The sequence below is a fragment of the Arabidopsis thaliana genome, chromosome 3 (genome assembly GCF_000001735.4).
Source record: "Arabidopsis thaliana chromosome 3, partial sequence".
In the NCBI taxonomy this organism is placed as follows: domain Eukaryota; kingdom Viridiplantae; phylum Streptophyta; class Magnoliopsida; order Brassicales; family Brassicaceae; genus Arabidopsis; species Arabidopsis thaliana.
The window spans coordinates 15,332,120-15,347,421 of NC_003074.8; the positions used below are offsets into that span (position 1 = coordinate 15,332,120).

The 15,302-nt window shown below is 30.9% G+C and overlaps 4 protein-coding genes, 1 long non-coding RNA gene and 1 other non-coding gene across 6 annotated transcripts; 2 read left to right on the forward strand and 4 right to left on the reverse strand.

Annotated features, from left to right (window-relative positions):
- Positions 1-16: 16 nt before the first annotated feature.
- AT3G43400 (ELMO/CED-12 family protein) lies at positions 17-1,584 on the forward strand (the record flags this gene model as incomplete). The annotated part of the gene is made up of 8 exons (NM_114208.1): positions 17-227; positions 471-561; positions 640-694; positions 783-891; positions 965-1,012; positions 1,094-1,188; positions 1,264-1,276; positions 1,565-1,584. The coding sequence occupies 8 exons, from the start codon at positions 17-19 to the stop codon at positions 1,582-1,584; spliced, it is 642 nt and encodes a 213-aa protein (NP_189926.1).
- A 3,001-nt stretch (positions 1,585-4,585) lies between these two features.
- On the reverse strand, positions 4,586-5,051 carry MIR5638a. The gene has a single exon (NR_141264.1). It is a non-coding gene; the product is annotated as a microRNA ath-MIR5638a precursor (primary transcript).
- A 1,045-nt stretch (positions 5,052-6,096) lies between these two features.
- Positions 6,097-6,536, reverse strand: AT3G06605. The gene has a single exon (NR_141265.1). It is a non-coding gene; the product is annotated as an other RNA (long non-coding RNA).
- A 1,848-nt stretch (positions 6,537-8,384) lies between these two features.
- On the reverse strand, positions 8,385-8,990 carry AT3G43410 (F-box/LRR protein; the record flags this gene model as incomplete). Its single annotated transcript, NM_114209.1, has 2 exons — positions 8,385-8,582; positions 8,820-8,990. 2 exons carry the CDS (start codon positions 8,988-8,990, stop codon positions 8,385-8,387), a joined length of 369 nt encoding a protein of 122 aa, NP_189927.1.
- Positions 8,991-10,692: 1,702 nt separating this feature from the next.
- Positions 10,693-11,190, reverse strand: AT3G43415 (F-box/LRR protein; the record flags this gene model as incomplete). Its single annotated transcript, NM_001339098.1, has 2 exons — positions 10,693-10,791; positions 10,921-11,190. 2 exons carry the CDS (start codon positions 11,188-11,190, stop codon positions 10,693-10,695), a joined length of 369 nt encoding a protein of 122 aa, NP_001326747.1.
- Positions 11,191-13,195: 2,005 nt separating this feature from the next.
- On the forward strand, positions 13,196-13,560 carry AT3G43420 (uncharacterized protein). Its single transcript, NM_114210.2, has one exon. It carries the CDS (start codon positions 13,220-13,222, stop codon positions 13,424-13,426), a length of 207 nt encoding a protein of 68 aa, NP_189928.2. The 5' UTR covers positions 13,196-13,219; the 3' UTR covers positions 13,427-13,560.
- Positions 13,561-15,302: the final 1,742 nt, after the last annotated feature.

Sequence of the window (15,302 nt, forward strand, 5' to 3'; positions counted from 1 at the left end):
AGTACTTAAGTACGAAATGCTTTCGTGTAATTCTCTAGGAAAGCTTATGAACAACGGAGCAGATAATGGAGCCTTTCTTAGGGACTTGGCATCGTGTTCTTGTAGGGATTTAAATCTTGAGAATCTTAACATGTTCTTGTTTGTTTATACAGAACTAATTAACGCGGATGCAGAGGATGCGAGTTGTAGTAGCACGCCTAGTTGGAGAATCAAGAAAAGTCTAACATGTGTTTGCTTTAACCGCAAGAGAGCTTATGAACGCATTTGCTCTAACTTGACACCATTGCAGGTTAACACAAATAGAAACAACAGCTCCATTAACTCGTTTTTGTATGACAACATTCAATTTTCTAAGTCTGATTTTTTTTTTTCATACGAAGAAAGACTGAAGAGGTTGAGGAAAAGAATGAAGAATTACTATGATGCATCACGGCCCGATCATCAGGATGCATTGAGAGCACTGTGATCAGCTACGTATGCTGATGAAAAGCTTCAAGATTTGATCTCAGACCAGTGGAAAAATATGGGATGGCAAAGAAAAGATCCATCCACTGATTTCAGGTTAACCTCTCTCTTGCTTGAGTAACCATACATGTCAGATAGTGCTTAATTTGGTTTTCTTGTGACTGTTGTTATCAGAGGAGATGGATTCATTTCATTGGAGAATCTTCGATTCTTTGCAAAGACTTTCTCGGTAAACTTAACTCTCATAACTTTCTACTTGAGAGATTCATAACCTTTTTGATGTTTTTCGGGTGGCATTGGTGTAGACTTCGTTTCAGCGTCTCTTGAAGAAACAGGGAGGCAAAAGAGCAGCTTGGGAATATCCATTCGCTGTAGCGGGCGTCAACATAACCTTCATGATCATGCAAATGCTTGACCTAGAAGCATGTGAGTGTCCCTAATATCTTGCTCTTTGTTTGTGAAGCAAGAAACCTTGTTTTAATACTTACTACATTTGCAGCAAAACCTAGGAGTTTTATACGGTTGGTATTCTTACAAATGTTGTCAGGTGAAATATGGAAATATTTGGTTATGATGATCATGGCTCTCTGGTTTACTTGATTTTTAACTAAGTTTTTGGAATATCTAGAAAGCGAATGGGCCTTTGGTTTGCTTTACTGTGTTGCCTTTGTGGTAATGGACAAGCAATGGCTGGACAAGAACGCCACCTACATGGAATTCAACGTGAGTCGATCATCTTTCGGTTTATATTGCTTGGTTATGGTGATGGCGATGTGATGATAAATTGTATTTGTGTAGGATGTGCTAAGATGTATTAAGGATATCAATCATATCCTACATTTATTAAGAGGATCAATCATATACTTGATTGCAAAGGTTAAATGTTCATATATGTAATGTCGTATATACTCTTCTTTATTACAATTTGTATACCCTAGCTGGTCTCTCTCTTGTATATATATTGTAATGTCGAGAACATAATAAATCATCAGTTCTTCCAACATCTATATGGTATCACAGCCTTGATTCATAAACCTGCAAAAGAAAAGAAAAGAAAAAAAAATCTTTTCTTCTTCTTTCGATACACGTATTTCTATAGATGTACAAGGGGCAGCTTGAGAGAGAGCTGATGATGGATGATGTTTTCAGAATTGAGGATATGCCTTCATTCTCTCTTCTCTCTTAGTTTTTTACTAATCAATTCTTGTTGTCACTTTAGATTTAGACAATTTCACATAAAGAAACTCAAAGAGGTTGATTTTTTTGTTTTACAAATATCGGACTGGTAAGATGAGAGAACAAGTTTGATATTAGGAATTGCTAGTATATGGTATATATTGTACCCTGTGAGTTTTGGTCTAAATTCACCAAGTATGGGAAAGACTCTATTCGGTATAGAGGGTTCGAAGTTCAAATGAAAGCAAGGAAGAGATAAGAGTTATGGGTCGCTTAGAGGGTTCACTTTATGCGCCAAGTTTGAGAAACAAAAGGCATGTCTTCTTGCTCTCTCTCTCTCGTCACTTTGTCGAGTTCGTACAAGCAGACGAAGAAGGAAGCTCTCAGAATCTGTGTCAATCAAGGCGCCCTCGACATGGATTCAGTTACAATTGAGGACCGTAATTGAAGGAAGAAGAGCAGACTTGTGTAAGATGTTAGCACGAGCTGACGGGTAACCATTCTAGATCCTTCTCTCTGTCTCTATAAGAACATAGTGGTTCATGTTTTGTAGTTAAGGTGTGAGAGAAGTTTGTAACAGAGAGAGAAAGTTGTAGAACCCTAAAGGCTCAAGTTTAGAGTAAGTTCTTAGTGGATTTCCGAGAATATCTCGACGAGACGTAGGGATTCAAGTCTGAATCCTGAACTCGTAAAATTCCTGTGTGTTCTTTACTTTCAAGTTTCTGCAATTACAAACGAGTGAACTAAAGAGTGAGTTGAGAGTTCTAAGTTTTGACAAAGAACAACTCAAAAGCGTTCAAATCCTCACATACCCTTTTCTTACTTTTTAATATCTTAGCTTTTATATATGAATACTACTGTATATTGTTAAAAATATTATATATTATTCCAAATTCACCGTTTTTAGTATGTAAAGAGTTTATCAAAATCTCATAATCGTGATTCATGCGTTATAGGATGCTTTCAAGTTTTACTTTGAGTTTGAAGAATAGTATCATGTGTCTTTCTTCTTAAATCCAAATACACTATTATCGATTTTTCGTTAAATTTAAATTAATCATTTTACTAAAAGTTAATTTTTTGTGGTTGAGACATCACATTATATAGTGCTATTTGGAAATTTATTTGTAAGCGTGTTACTTCATCTTTTTTTTACAAAGTACATTTCATTCATTTTTTCATAAAACTAAATTTATACAACAATCCATATTTTTCTTGATTTTCACAAAGTTTATTTCTGTTTTTTTTTTGTTCTATTTTTTTTTTTTCTTAACAAGATTTAAAATGTATGAAAGATTAACCAAAAAATTAAAAGCAAAAAATAAATGTCATGTATTTTAATGATACCATAACACAATTGTTTGTAACATATCGCAAATTTCCTATTTAATTTTATCTTGAATGAAAAATTACTTTATTTTTCTTCAATTTAATTTTGTTTTGTAACATATCTCACAAATTTGACAGTATTAATTTAAAGTTTTATTATATTGTATTAGAATAATTAGCCGTTATGTTTATAAGAAAGTAGTTTGATATACTTATATATACATATTTACCAATCACGTTTTTATGGATCAATTATGAATAAACCACTTTTTTCTCTATGCCATTGTCGAATCCAGCATTTTTTTAGTTCCTTATAGATATAGGTACTTATAACTCAATACATTGACTGTTTTATCTTCCAATTCAATGGACCATTATGTTTCTTCTCCTTCGCGTTTATCACCGGAGCAATTGTCGGAGATGTCATCAAAGTCAATCGCTATAACAGAGAATTTGATTATTTGGTCAATTGCTTCTCCATCACCTCAACCAAAATTTCGAAGTTCAGATCAATGTGTGGTCGATCTTCTTCTTCGAAGAAACAGACAGTTATCATCTATACGTCTTCTGAATTTTAATTTCTCGATATGAATCACTATTTCATCATCTCTCGCTTTATTTTAAAAACGGAAGAAGGAAAACTGTTGAAGTTTAAATAGATTTGATTATTGTTCAAGATTGGATCCCTTGGGTTCACTATATAGTATCCATTTAGGGTTTAGCTTTCTTCAATCAACAAGCAGTTAATTGATTCTATTGGGTTAATCGGAATATGGGTGTTGGTCGTAGAAATGTTTTTGAGTTGTCGAAGAAGAAGATGATGTTGATGAAATTCCAGGGGTGATTTCGTCAATCCATCTCACAAAAAAGCCTAACCCTATAAGTCCATTGCGAAAGTGCTTAATTTCTCATTTTTAGGCCAAAAAGTACTCATTTCTGTAAAAGCCCCCCTTTTATATCATATCACTATCTTCACTTTATCATCATTTCTAACAAAATTTTATAGTCTCATGTTGCAGTAGACAATTAATTATAGTAGAAACATTAATACCTTTGCAATTTTTATGATATAATAATTATATCTTGAAAGATAATTATCTAATATAAATAGTAAATTTGTTTAATATGACATATAAATTGATTTTTTTTAAGTACCTAACATAATTTAATTATAAAATATTGCATATTTAACTATATTAATTTCAAACTCATATAATGCGTAGGACTCTTCCTAGACTATGGTATCAAATATTGCATATATACTTTACTTATGCATAGAACTCTTAATAAAATATTGCATATATATAGTATTAATTAATGGAATTTCTTGTACTTGTACCTGAGCGAGAAAGCTAACAAGCATCCACCAAAAATAAAGGGAAACTACATGCAATACCTTAAAGGTTTTTGTTATGACTCTTCAAGCAAGCCCTTTCCTTGTACCACATGACATTTACCATCAACACCTTGAGAGAATAGCGAAATTAAGTAACTGTGTTGAACACATCAATCTCAGCAAAAAAATTCTCAAATTTGATAATCTTAAGATTATGACGATCGTTGAAGATATGCACAGTTTTTAAACAGTATATATATATAGAAAGAGCGGTGAGTTTTGGATGAGAGAGTGTGTTTGAGTACAATTGGAACAGATCGATCCCCTTACTTCCGTTAACTTGAACTTTTAAAAGTGAGAGAGTTTTGGTATGTTTTGACGAAAAAGTAATTGAATCCAAGTTTCGAGCACACAATCTTTACTTTGGTGTGCATAATGATGAATTCTAGAGCCCACCAGATGACCATTATGATTGTTAAATGGAATGTTCCAACTCTACTTTGCACTCGCAATTGGATAAGAGGTTTTGCAAAATATGAAGGTAACACTTTATGAACAATCAAAATGGTTATCTGGTAGGCTGCCAGCCTGCCACACTAGTGTAAAGACAATGTGCTTGAAACTTGGATTCATTTATTTACTTTCTAGAAACGTACCAAAAATCTTTCACTTTCAAACCTTCATACTAACCGTAAGGGAGTCAATTTGCTCCAATTGTCCCCAAACACATTCTCGCATCCAAAGAACACAACATTGTTCCTATATCTATATAGTTTAAAAACCGCGTATGCCAATTCAACGACTATCATAATCCCAAGAATCTCAAACTTGAGAAAATATTCGTTGAAGTTTATGTGTTCAACACAGTTATTTCATTGTATCATTCTCTCAAGGTTCTGGTGCTAAATGTCATGTTGTACAACAAAAGGACTCGCTTGAAGATTCATAACAATAACCTTAAGGTCTTGATGTGGCATCCTCTAATTCATAATTCGGTTCTGAATGTACGACATCCCTGCGATGGACAGGCTCTCCCCGCACTTAAGACCACTACGAACGGCTCTGCATGCGATATTCTAGACCTCCGATAAGCTTTGCACCATTAATTTGCAAGAAATTGCGTTCTCTGAAACTCGAACCCCAAACATAGTGTATAACTATTAATGAACCCTTGGTTAATCACTGGACTAAGGGATTTCCACCCTCTTCCATCGTTTAGACAATATACTTGTCTTAACAGCATCTTATGCGAACATTTCCATTGGGATTGTAACACCCCGACCATCATACTTAGTGGGTCCCACATTCTCTCTTGGTCTGTGGGCTCATCCGTATCGGACGACCGGTCCACTATCAGAAGGCTTTAAAGGCTTGTTTAATGAACCTACAAATCACTACATGATCTTTCTCTATATTTTGTCCTCACTCACACGGTTCTGACAATCACTTCTCCGAATATCACCTATTCTGAAATTGCTCCAGCATAAGCACATTTAATTGTGGAGTTCTTTTTGGATATTTGACCGGAAATATATGTGTACTTTGTTGACATAGATGATCAAAATAATTCTTTTAAACATCTATGCATGAATTACCATATTCTTGAAACCAGGATGTTACAAACACCCCCACTAGTAATAGCTCCTAAAAGAAAATGAAAAGTTTTTTTATTTTTGTAAAAAAAATGAGAAAATCATAAAACAAAATTTAACTCGATAGTGGCATATGAACCGACCAAAACGAAAACAAAATTACAGTTACCCAAAATTAGGTGACACAGACAAAAATAAATGAAGCAATGATATAAAGATTGGTTTTTCTCTGATTTGGGCACGACCGAAACAAATGAGAAATCCTAAAATGCATTGGATTCTCTAATCGTGAAGAGCATCACGGAGATGTTGTACCAAAAGATTGATTCAATCGAATACCAAATGATAATCAGAAATGAAAATTGATGTAAACATAATAACCAAACCAAAGTAAAATTTGATGTCATGAAACAATTGGAGTAAACATCTATAACTCAATTTGAAATTAGAGAAATGAAGCTTAAAGCTTACCTTAAAAAGTTGATCGAAATGGAGATAAACCCAAAAATGGAGGGATTGGCGATGATTCAAAAAAGAATCAAAGATGTTGTTGACACATGAGAGTTGGGTGAGAGATACGATTCAAAGTCTTTTTCGGCGGAGAACACAAAGTTGTGTTTGGTCAAAGCTGGATTTGTTTTGATTTTGGGTATCCATCAAAGTATTATTGGGCTAAGCCAATTAGACATCATTATCCTTATTATATAAAGTATGAATCATAGAATTGTGTCACATGTCAAGTCTATCAATCAAATGTTGACATGTGTTGGAAAAGAGTTGACTCTTTTTTCTCTTAAAGAAATAAAAAAAACTAAAAAATGAAACAAATCTTATTCTATAAAGTATGGTTTTTAAAGTTAATAACTCATACAATTGTGCCATATATCAAGTCTATCGATCAGATGTTGACATGTGTTGGAAAAGAGTTAACTTTTTTTGTTCTCTCTTAAAGAAATATAAAAAATTACAAAACAAACAAATTTACATATACTATGTCTAAATCTAAAAAAATTATAGTTTATTTTTCTTAACCAAAACAAAAATTAACAAATTTGTTTTGGTCAATTAATTTTAGCATGTATTAATTTGGTTCTAAATCATTTAGTATGGATATTAACTAATAAAAATGCTATTTGAAATTTGTATTTTATACAATGTTTGTTTTCCAAATATTTTTGCGTATTTTGTTTTTCTAGTTAGTTATGTTTGGTAATTGTTAATTATTTTAATATTAACTAAGATATAGATTTCATCTCATATAAATATAAATATTATTTTGATATAAAACTGTTATCATTTAAGATGAAGTGTGTATAGTTAAACTCGAGTTTATTATGATGAAATAGATAGTTAAATTGTATTGTAAAATTGAATGTGGAAGATCGAATTTTTTTTCTTTCTAAATGCTAATTTAAATAGAAACATTGTGTACGTTAGTATATAGAATTCAAATATCATCAATTAATGTGTGGAGAATTAAAATGTATAATAATATAACACTGAAATTTTGTTTAAAACAAAATTATTAAATTAAATATCAAGAAATTAAATTATGTACACCAGTATTTTACTATTCAAATTTTAAATATTATTGATAAAATTTATATTTATATCTTACACTCAGCCTATTTAGTAAAAACCAAATGTTTTTTAATTTTGTTCTTTTTTTTTATATTCAAGTCGAGTTTTTTTTGAAATTAAAAATACTGATTGTTGTAAACACTACTAGTCTACTATACCTCTAAATCTTAATTATATAAAAATTTCATCATAATATATAAAACAAAATTAAGAGCTCTCATAATATATGATATTGTATGGGTTATAATCGATGTTAGTACAATTATTTTACGCGTGGGTTGGTTTATTACTTTGATAACTAATAAAAATTTAAACTTAGAAACGTTTAATATGACATGATAAATGAGAATATATTATAACGCTCCTACTAACATTTTAAAGATTGAAAATAAGACAAAAACGTAAGATATTATAAAATAACATACTATATGATAATCTTATAGACATTTCAATAAATAAATAAATTATGATTTTAACCAATCACAAGGGTACATCTCTACAAAAGAAATACAATTGTTCTTTGTTTGGATTTTACTTAAGTTTAAGATGTCTACATAATGTAATTAAAAAGTTTAAAGCATTCAGAATTAGCCCAAAGACGATATAAAAAAAAAATGGTAACCGTTTAAACTGGTATTAATTTACTAGACGATATCACATAAAAATTTTCTAAAACAAATTGTATTAATTCTTGTTATAAGCCATTAGGAGAAAGAGAAACTAGTATTGTTGCATTTAAAATATTCAGAATTAGCCCATAGATTTTATGTCACAAAAAGAAAGATTAATTATATAAAGAGAGAAGAAAACAACATGAAATTGTTTTGAAATTTGTCTTTTTCACTATAGGTTTTGTCACATAAGACTAGAGATACTATTTAGAACTAGATTCGAACCAAATTTCATCAGAAGTATCCAATACTAAGGTTCTTATTACCCTTTGGAAGTTCCATCAGTTTTGCAACGGCCGCTTCTATATAAAACTTCTCAACTGGAGGAATCAAAGACGTCTCGATCATCATCGTGTTCATCACGGTCCCTTGCGTTATAAAACGCGAAGCTAATGCAAACTGTTTCTTATTCAAACCACTGAAATTAAACATCTACAAAGCTTCCACTCGAAATTCAGCATTGGGAAATGAGTTTTCCTCCTCCCACATTTTCATTTGTGTTCCACCAATAGAAGATTCACCTTCTTCCTTATACACATTGTCATGCTATATATACAAGTACATACATAAAAATGTTTCGCATTTGATACGTATTAATTAAACAGAAGTGATAAACGAAAAAAAAACATTAAATTTATCTACCTAAATTGAAGACTAAAATGTTCGTACCTTAAAACATATATCCAACTTTTTCATGATTCCATTCCATGCAACTAAAATTTGCCTGAACATCTCAAGTTCTTTCGTATTCATTATATCCACGGCCACCGCCAAAGATTTAAGCCTCCCCAAATAGTTAGCATCGCTACTCATCAAGAACCTATGTCCAAGATTTTCCATCTCCTTTTGATTCATATAAACAACTTAAACATGTCAAATAATTTAAATATCATTTTCTATATATATAGATATGTAATTATATAACAAAAAATAATAATAAAGCAATTGTTGCTTGCTAGTATGTACTCGAACATTATATGAAATGTTATAGTTCATGCTTGGTACTCTCTCCGGGTCTATAGCCCCATAGTTTTTAGTAAAGAAAAGTCTTGAGGACTTTATGAAGAAGTTATATTCCCTATCAAATATGTAGTCAATGGAGAAAATATCCAAAAGAGGTGCAGACACTTCAATGCTATGAACATAATAGGAAGCAACATGCAAGAGCTTTAGATTATTGTTATGAATCTTCAAGCAAGCCCTAGCATCCACATGACATGAAGCACTAGCACCTTGAGACAGGACACCATGCAATAACCGTGTTGAAAACATTAACCTCAGAAGGATACTTGGGTTCACCCCTAGTGGTTAACCCTTTTATTCACCTCCTATTTTCTTATCCAATTAGAATGTGCCATATAATTAAAAAAAAAAACAGATTTAATTATAAAATCAAATCTAATCATTTGTTTATAAATAAAAAACAATTATTTAATAACAAATCTAAACATTACCCTGTTTTTTAACCCAAACTGATATTTAATTTTGTTTAATTGTAAAAAAAAAATCTAAACCCAAATTCTCTTTTATAAACCCAAACTGTCATATAAACTCGTTTAATTATAAAAGAAATCTAAACCCTAATTCTATTTTAAAAACCCAAACCGTCATAAAGATTTTTTTTAATTGTAAAATCTAAACCCTAATTTATATTTATAAACCCAAACATATATATAATTTTGTTTAATTATAAAGTGTAAATCCTACATATAATTAACCTCATTTAATTAATAGTTTACAGATTTTATTTCCTTAATTATAATATGACATGACATAATGATAGGTCTAGAATAAAGGGGGTGAATACAAGGGTTCACCCATAGGGGTGAACCCAAGTATTTTTCTTAACCTCAGCAAATATATTCTCAAATTTCAGAACTTTGAGATTATGGCATGTCCTGAAGGCGTTTGCGGTTTTTAATTCGTATTGATGTAGCAAGAGTGTTGTAAGCTTAGGATGGGAGAATGCGTTTGGGGACAATCGGAGTATATTGACACCCTTACTGTTACCAGGAATGTTTGGAAGTGCGAGAGCTCTAATTTGTTTCTGAAGAGTAAGTAAGTGAATCCAAGTTTCTAGTTCACCATCTTTAAATTAGTATGCAAAATGATGGATTGTGCAGCCCATCATATCACCATTGTGATTTTTAATAACCTTTAAGAGAACAAACATAATTATTTTAATAAGACACATATACAATATAAGTTGTCAATAAAAGCTAATTTGTTTGTCTCTTGTGCTTCAGTTTCGCTAATAAAGATTTGTATGTGAAGCTATATATAATATCATGTAACTAAGTGAATTAGGCAAGAGATTTTTTTATTAGATTTTCAATAACTAACTATTATAATAATATATTTACAATCTATATATGCTCACCTTCGAATATATTGATAAACAATCATTTAAAATTTGCGTGCGAAATACCGTTAGTATTATGTTTTATTATTGCGAAAAATTAAAGATAAAAACTCTTTAGAAACACCTAACAACAAAGATAAACGTTGGTGATATTTATAATTAAGTTTTAGAGATAAACGTTCATAGAGTTTTTCCTGTTGTCTTATCCACCATGGATTTATAATCTGAGATTGTTGTTTGCCTCGAGTTATCTAAGGTTTTCATATTAACTGATACATCCTAGTTGATTTCAAATTGGTTCATGTATATATAACCTTTCTTCATTGAGTCAAAATGTAAAGTAATCATCAATTCATTCATAAATACAATAATCCAAAAGATTTCCAGATAGAGAAAATAGAGAAAAACCTCGGTTATCAGTTTGGCAACACGATTAGAATGAGTGGGCAAAGGTTCCATAATTGTTAAGAAAGATTTTTGCATATCAAACAAGACATATGGCACTTGCTTCCATACAGTCTTCCATCTTTTAGACAAGACACTTGTTTTGACCGCATCTTCTGTTAACATTTCTTTGAGGATCATGACCAACACATTATCTGGAAGTTTACTAATCTGATCGACCGTATCAATAAGGATCTGTTTGCCTCTTGCTTTCAATGATAGATATGCATTCATGGATTGGATAGATGATGAAATTGTGAAATTTTGAGAGAGAGACTGATTTGGAGAGAAGAGAGACTACACCTACAAAAGATGATGATAGGTTGGTTGTATAAACTCCATATGTTTGTTTACGAAGAGATAAGAAGGATCCTTCATCACTTCTTATAATCCAGATTATAGACAAAGAAAATATTTGTTTGGTGTTTGTTATTGTAATGAAACACTAATTTAAGTTATTATATTTTTTTAATAAAATTTTATTGGAAAGAAATCCACAATTAATGCATAAAAATGCTTTGCGGTCCAAGTAGAAAGAAATAGATTATTTATAGTAACTAACCATAGAATACAAAAGAATATAGAAACTAACTATGGAGTAACAGTATCGGCTGAGAGACAATTTTTATACCTTTTTCTGACAATTTTACCATCTCTCTTATATGCAGACCCTCTCTCTCTTCCATCCAGATTCTCTCTCTTTTCAACTCGGAGACACTCTCTCTCTTCCATCCCTCTCAACACGTTGGATCTAAAAATTCTTAAGAGACTACTCTTGTCCCTTCAATGGTCAAATATGAACTTCAAGAGAGTATTGTTTACCCCCTTAAATGGTTGACTGTGATTTTTTGCTTGCTATGCTCGAATCGCATGTATATATGTACTTAAATTATGCAATTTTTATAAATGAAATGATATATATTTTCAACAAATATGATCGTATGTAATTAAAATCATGCTGCTTTTATAAACTACATGATATTTTTAACAAATATGATTATATCACATGTACATGTAATTAAAATCACGATGTTCTTATAAATGACACGATATATACATCTAAAAATAATCATACCACATGCTATTTCTATTTACTCCAAGAAATCATGATATTTTCTTATATCACATGATATGTACATGATAAATCCATGTATTTTTTACATGTTTCATGCCATTTCCTTAAATTCACTGTATTCTTTCTTTCACCTTGTACTCGGATCTCCATCGTTAAACGTTTCTCTTGTCGGAAAGTGTTATCACCAGATCGATCAACACCACCGAATCACTCTCACACTTTCTCTCCTATTTTTCCATGTCGATGATCTATCCCTCTTGCTCGAATTTTTGCCGTCAAGCTATCCCACTCTCGCCATATCCAGAGATCTTTTTCACTAAATTCCTTCCACAAGATAAAATGTTTTTCTCTAATGAGATGCAATTGATCTCTATTACATGTGTTTCCAAAAGTCAATACACGTTGAAACTTTCTTTATCCCACATGAGGATATTTACGTCTTTTAGTTGGCCTTATTTAGCCAGTCGAAGTTATTTTCCAACATAAAACCAAGCCGAAGTCATTAACTTAATTTAGTTCCAAAATTAGGCTATCTAGTAATATTACCCAAAGAAAAATATTATGGAATAACCAAATTCTGCAACAAAATTAAGTAAATGACCTCGGTTTAGTTTTTTATTGGTAAATAACCTTGACTGGCTTGGCTGCCTACATAAATGTAGTTGAAAAGACATAAATGCTCTTATGTGAGATAAAGAACGTCATAGCATATATTTAGCATATATTTAAAATAATATGTATATTGAAAAATAACATGTTCCTTAACAAAAAAACATGTGTTAGAAATCAATGACTTGTAATTTTTTAAAATACCATATCATCTAAAAATGAACGTGTTACATAACAAAATAACATGTAATGTGTTTTAAAAAGAGTATGTTATATAACAAAATAACATGAAATTTAGAGAAAATTGGATATGGTACATAACAAAATAACATGAATTTGAAGAAAAAATATGTAATAATGTAACATGGTATTTTTTCTAAAAAGAGTGTGTTACATAACAAAATAACAAGTAATTTGTTCTAAAAAAAATGCGTTATATAAAAAAAAAATAACATAGAATTTGGAGAAAGAAGTGTGTTACATAACAAATAACATGGAATTTAAAGAAAAGTCCAGCAGATGAAAGAGAGATGCGGTGGAAGTTTCGATAAAATGGAGAAATATCCAGAAATTCAGCAGATGAGAAGTAAGATGCGAGAGGGAGATGATACAAATGAATTTAAGATTCGGCCATTGAAGGGGCTAAGCCACCCTTCTGGAAATTTGCAGATGCAACGCTTCCAGGAAGATAGAAGAGAGAGAATCCACTCAATCAGAAAAAGAGAGAATCAAGATGGAAGATTAGATCTGATTGGAGTTGTGGGAGAGATAACGGTTGTGGTTTGATGGTAGTTGACTAGTGACGGTTGTGGTCTGATTGATGTTGCGGATGGTGGTGGAAAGTGAATGGGTTTAAGATAGATGATGTTGTTTACGAAGAAGAAAAGCTTAGGAAAGTTGTCTTCACAATGAAAGGCTAAAATCGTCAAATTGGGTATAAAAAAAGTTTGCATGCCGATACTGTTAGTCCAAAGTTACTTTCTTAATTTTTTTACAGTCAAAGGTTAGTTTGTATATACACTCAATAAAAAAAGATAAAATAATGTTTTTTTAACAATAACTTAGTAATATTTTTTAATCATTTATAATTTTTTATGTGAATATATGTTTCTTTTCAAAGATTTATGAAGGACTACTAATTCGAAAACACTGATTCCAGGTGTAGTCCCTCTCTCTTGACTGAGTAACAGAACATTTAAGATTCGGAAGAATCTTCTATTCTTTTACTAAGACATTCTCGATAAACTTAAGTCCCAAATCACTTTCTACTTTTAGAGATTCACATTGTTGTGAATCAGTGACACCGATTCAGTCCCAACTCGATCTCAAGTCACGAGTAAATAACAAATTTTATAAAAGCTAAAGCATATAGAAAACCAAAATTTAACGAATTAGTTTTTTCTTGCATGGCCATTCTCCCACAAACATACATCCACTACCAATCAAGGTTTACACAAATCTCTAACCGACTCTCTTTTTTCTTTTTGTGTCAGGTATACAAATCTTAGGGAGGAACAACAACAAAAAAAAAAGTAAAGAAAAACCTTTAGGTAAAGACACAAACTGTTTTAACATTCTTACTATAAATGTGCAGGAAAGGCTGGAGTTTATACGGTTAGTCTTCTTACCTAGGTTGCATGGAATCAGAAGTGTGTATGCGGAAGCGATGCAGATGCTTAGGAACGTGAAAACGATTTTTTAGATATTTTTGAAAGCAAATACGTATTTGAAAAATATATATAGACAGTTTCAATAAACATATGATTTAATTTATTAACGAATTTTAGTTCAGGATTTTGTTTATTAAAGAAATAGTTCAGGATTTAAAAATAGATCCGGCCAATGTTGAAGGTTTCTTTCAATAAATTCTCTATATATATCTATAATAAAACATTAAGCAATATATCATATTAAAAATTATAACTAACCATACAAATCTAATACATAAATTTTCAATACCTCAACAACAAATAAAATTCAAATAGTTCACGTTTACAAAACAAATATTCAAATATTTCAAAGTCAATAATTTAGATCACTATCTTCATTCTCATTTTCCTAATTTTATCAAATCAAATTGTTTGAAATTTCGTTTTATCCATTAAAACATTATCAAACTCAAGTTTCTCCAAACTCATTTAATTCAATTAATCGTTCCAATATCTTCCAATAAATGTTTCATGCCGTTGTCATTTTCCCAAGCATATGGTACCTGTAAAATAAAATAGAAAGATTAGTACGATAAAATACTAAATTGCAAAATTAGTTTTGGTTTTTGTTTTTATGTTTGTATAAGAAAACTATCAAAAGTAATATATTGATTATTTATTTATTAGTGACAGCAAAAAAATTTAAATGGACGCGCAAAATTTCAAAATACGTATATCAATTGTAAGTTTCTAAAGAGCTTCCAAAGTCAATTTTTTGACAACGCTTTGGAAACAAGATTCCGAGAGCTTCCAGTTCCGACTCCGATCCTGAATGCGGTGATAGGTTCATAAAAGCCATTGCAATAAAATGGTATTTTTTGTCATTTAAACTTAAAAGCATTCAATATTAAACTAAAGATTTTATGTCATAAAAAAAAATTATCAATATAAAAGGAAGAAGAAAACTACAAGATTATGTTTTGAAATTTGTTTTTTTCACCACAAGCAATTTG

Excerpts from the sequence above, each read along its gene's own strand:
- AT3G43420 (NM_114210.2), top strand. The coding sequence starts at position 13,220 with ATGAGAAGTAAGATGCGAGAGGGAGATGATACAAATGAATTTAAGATT.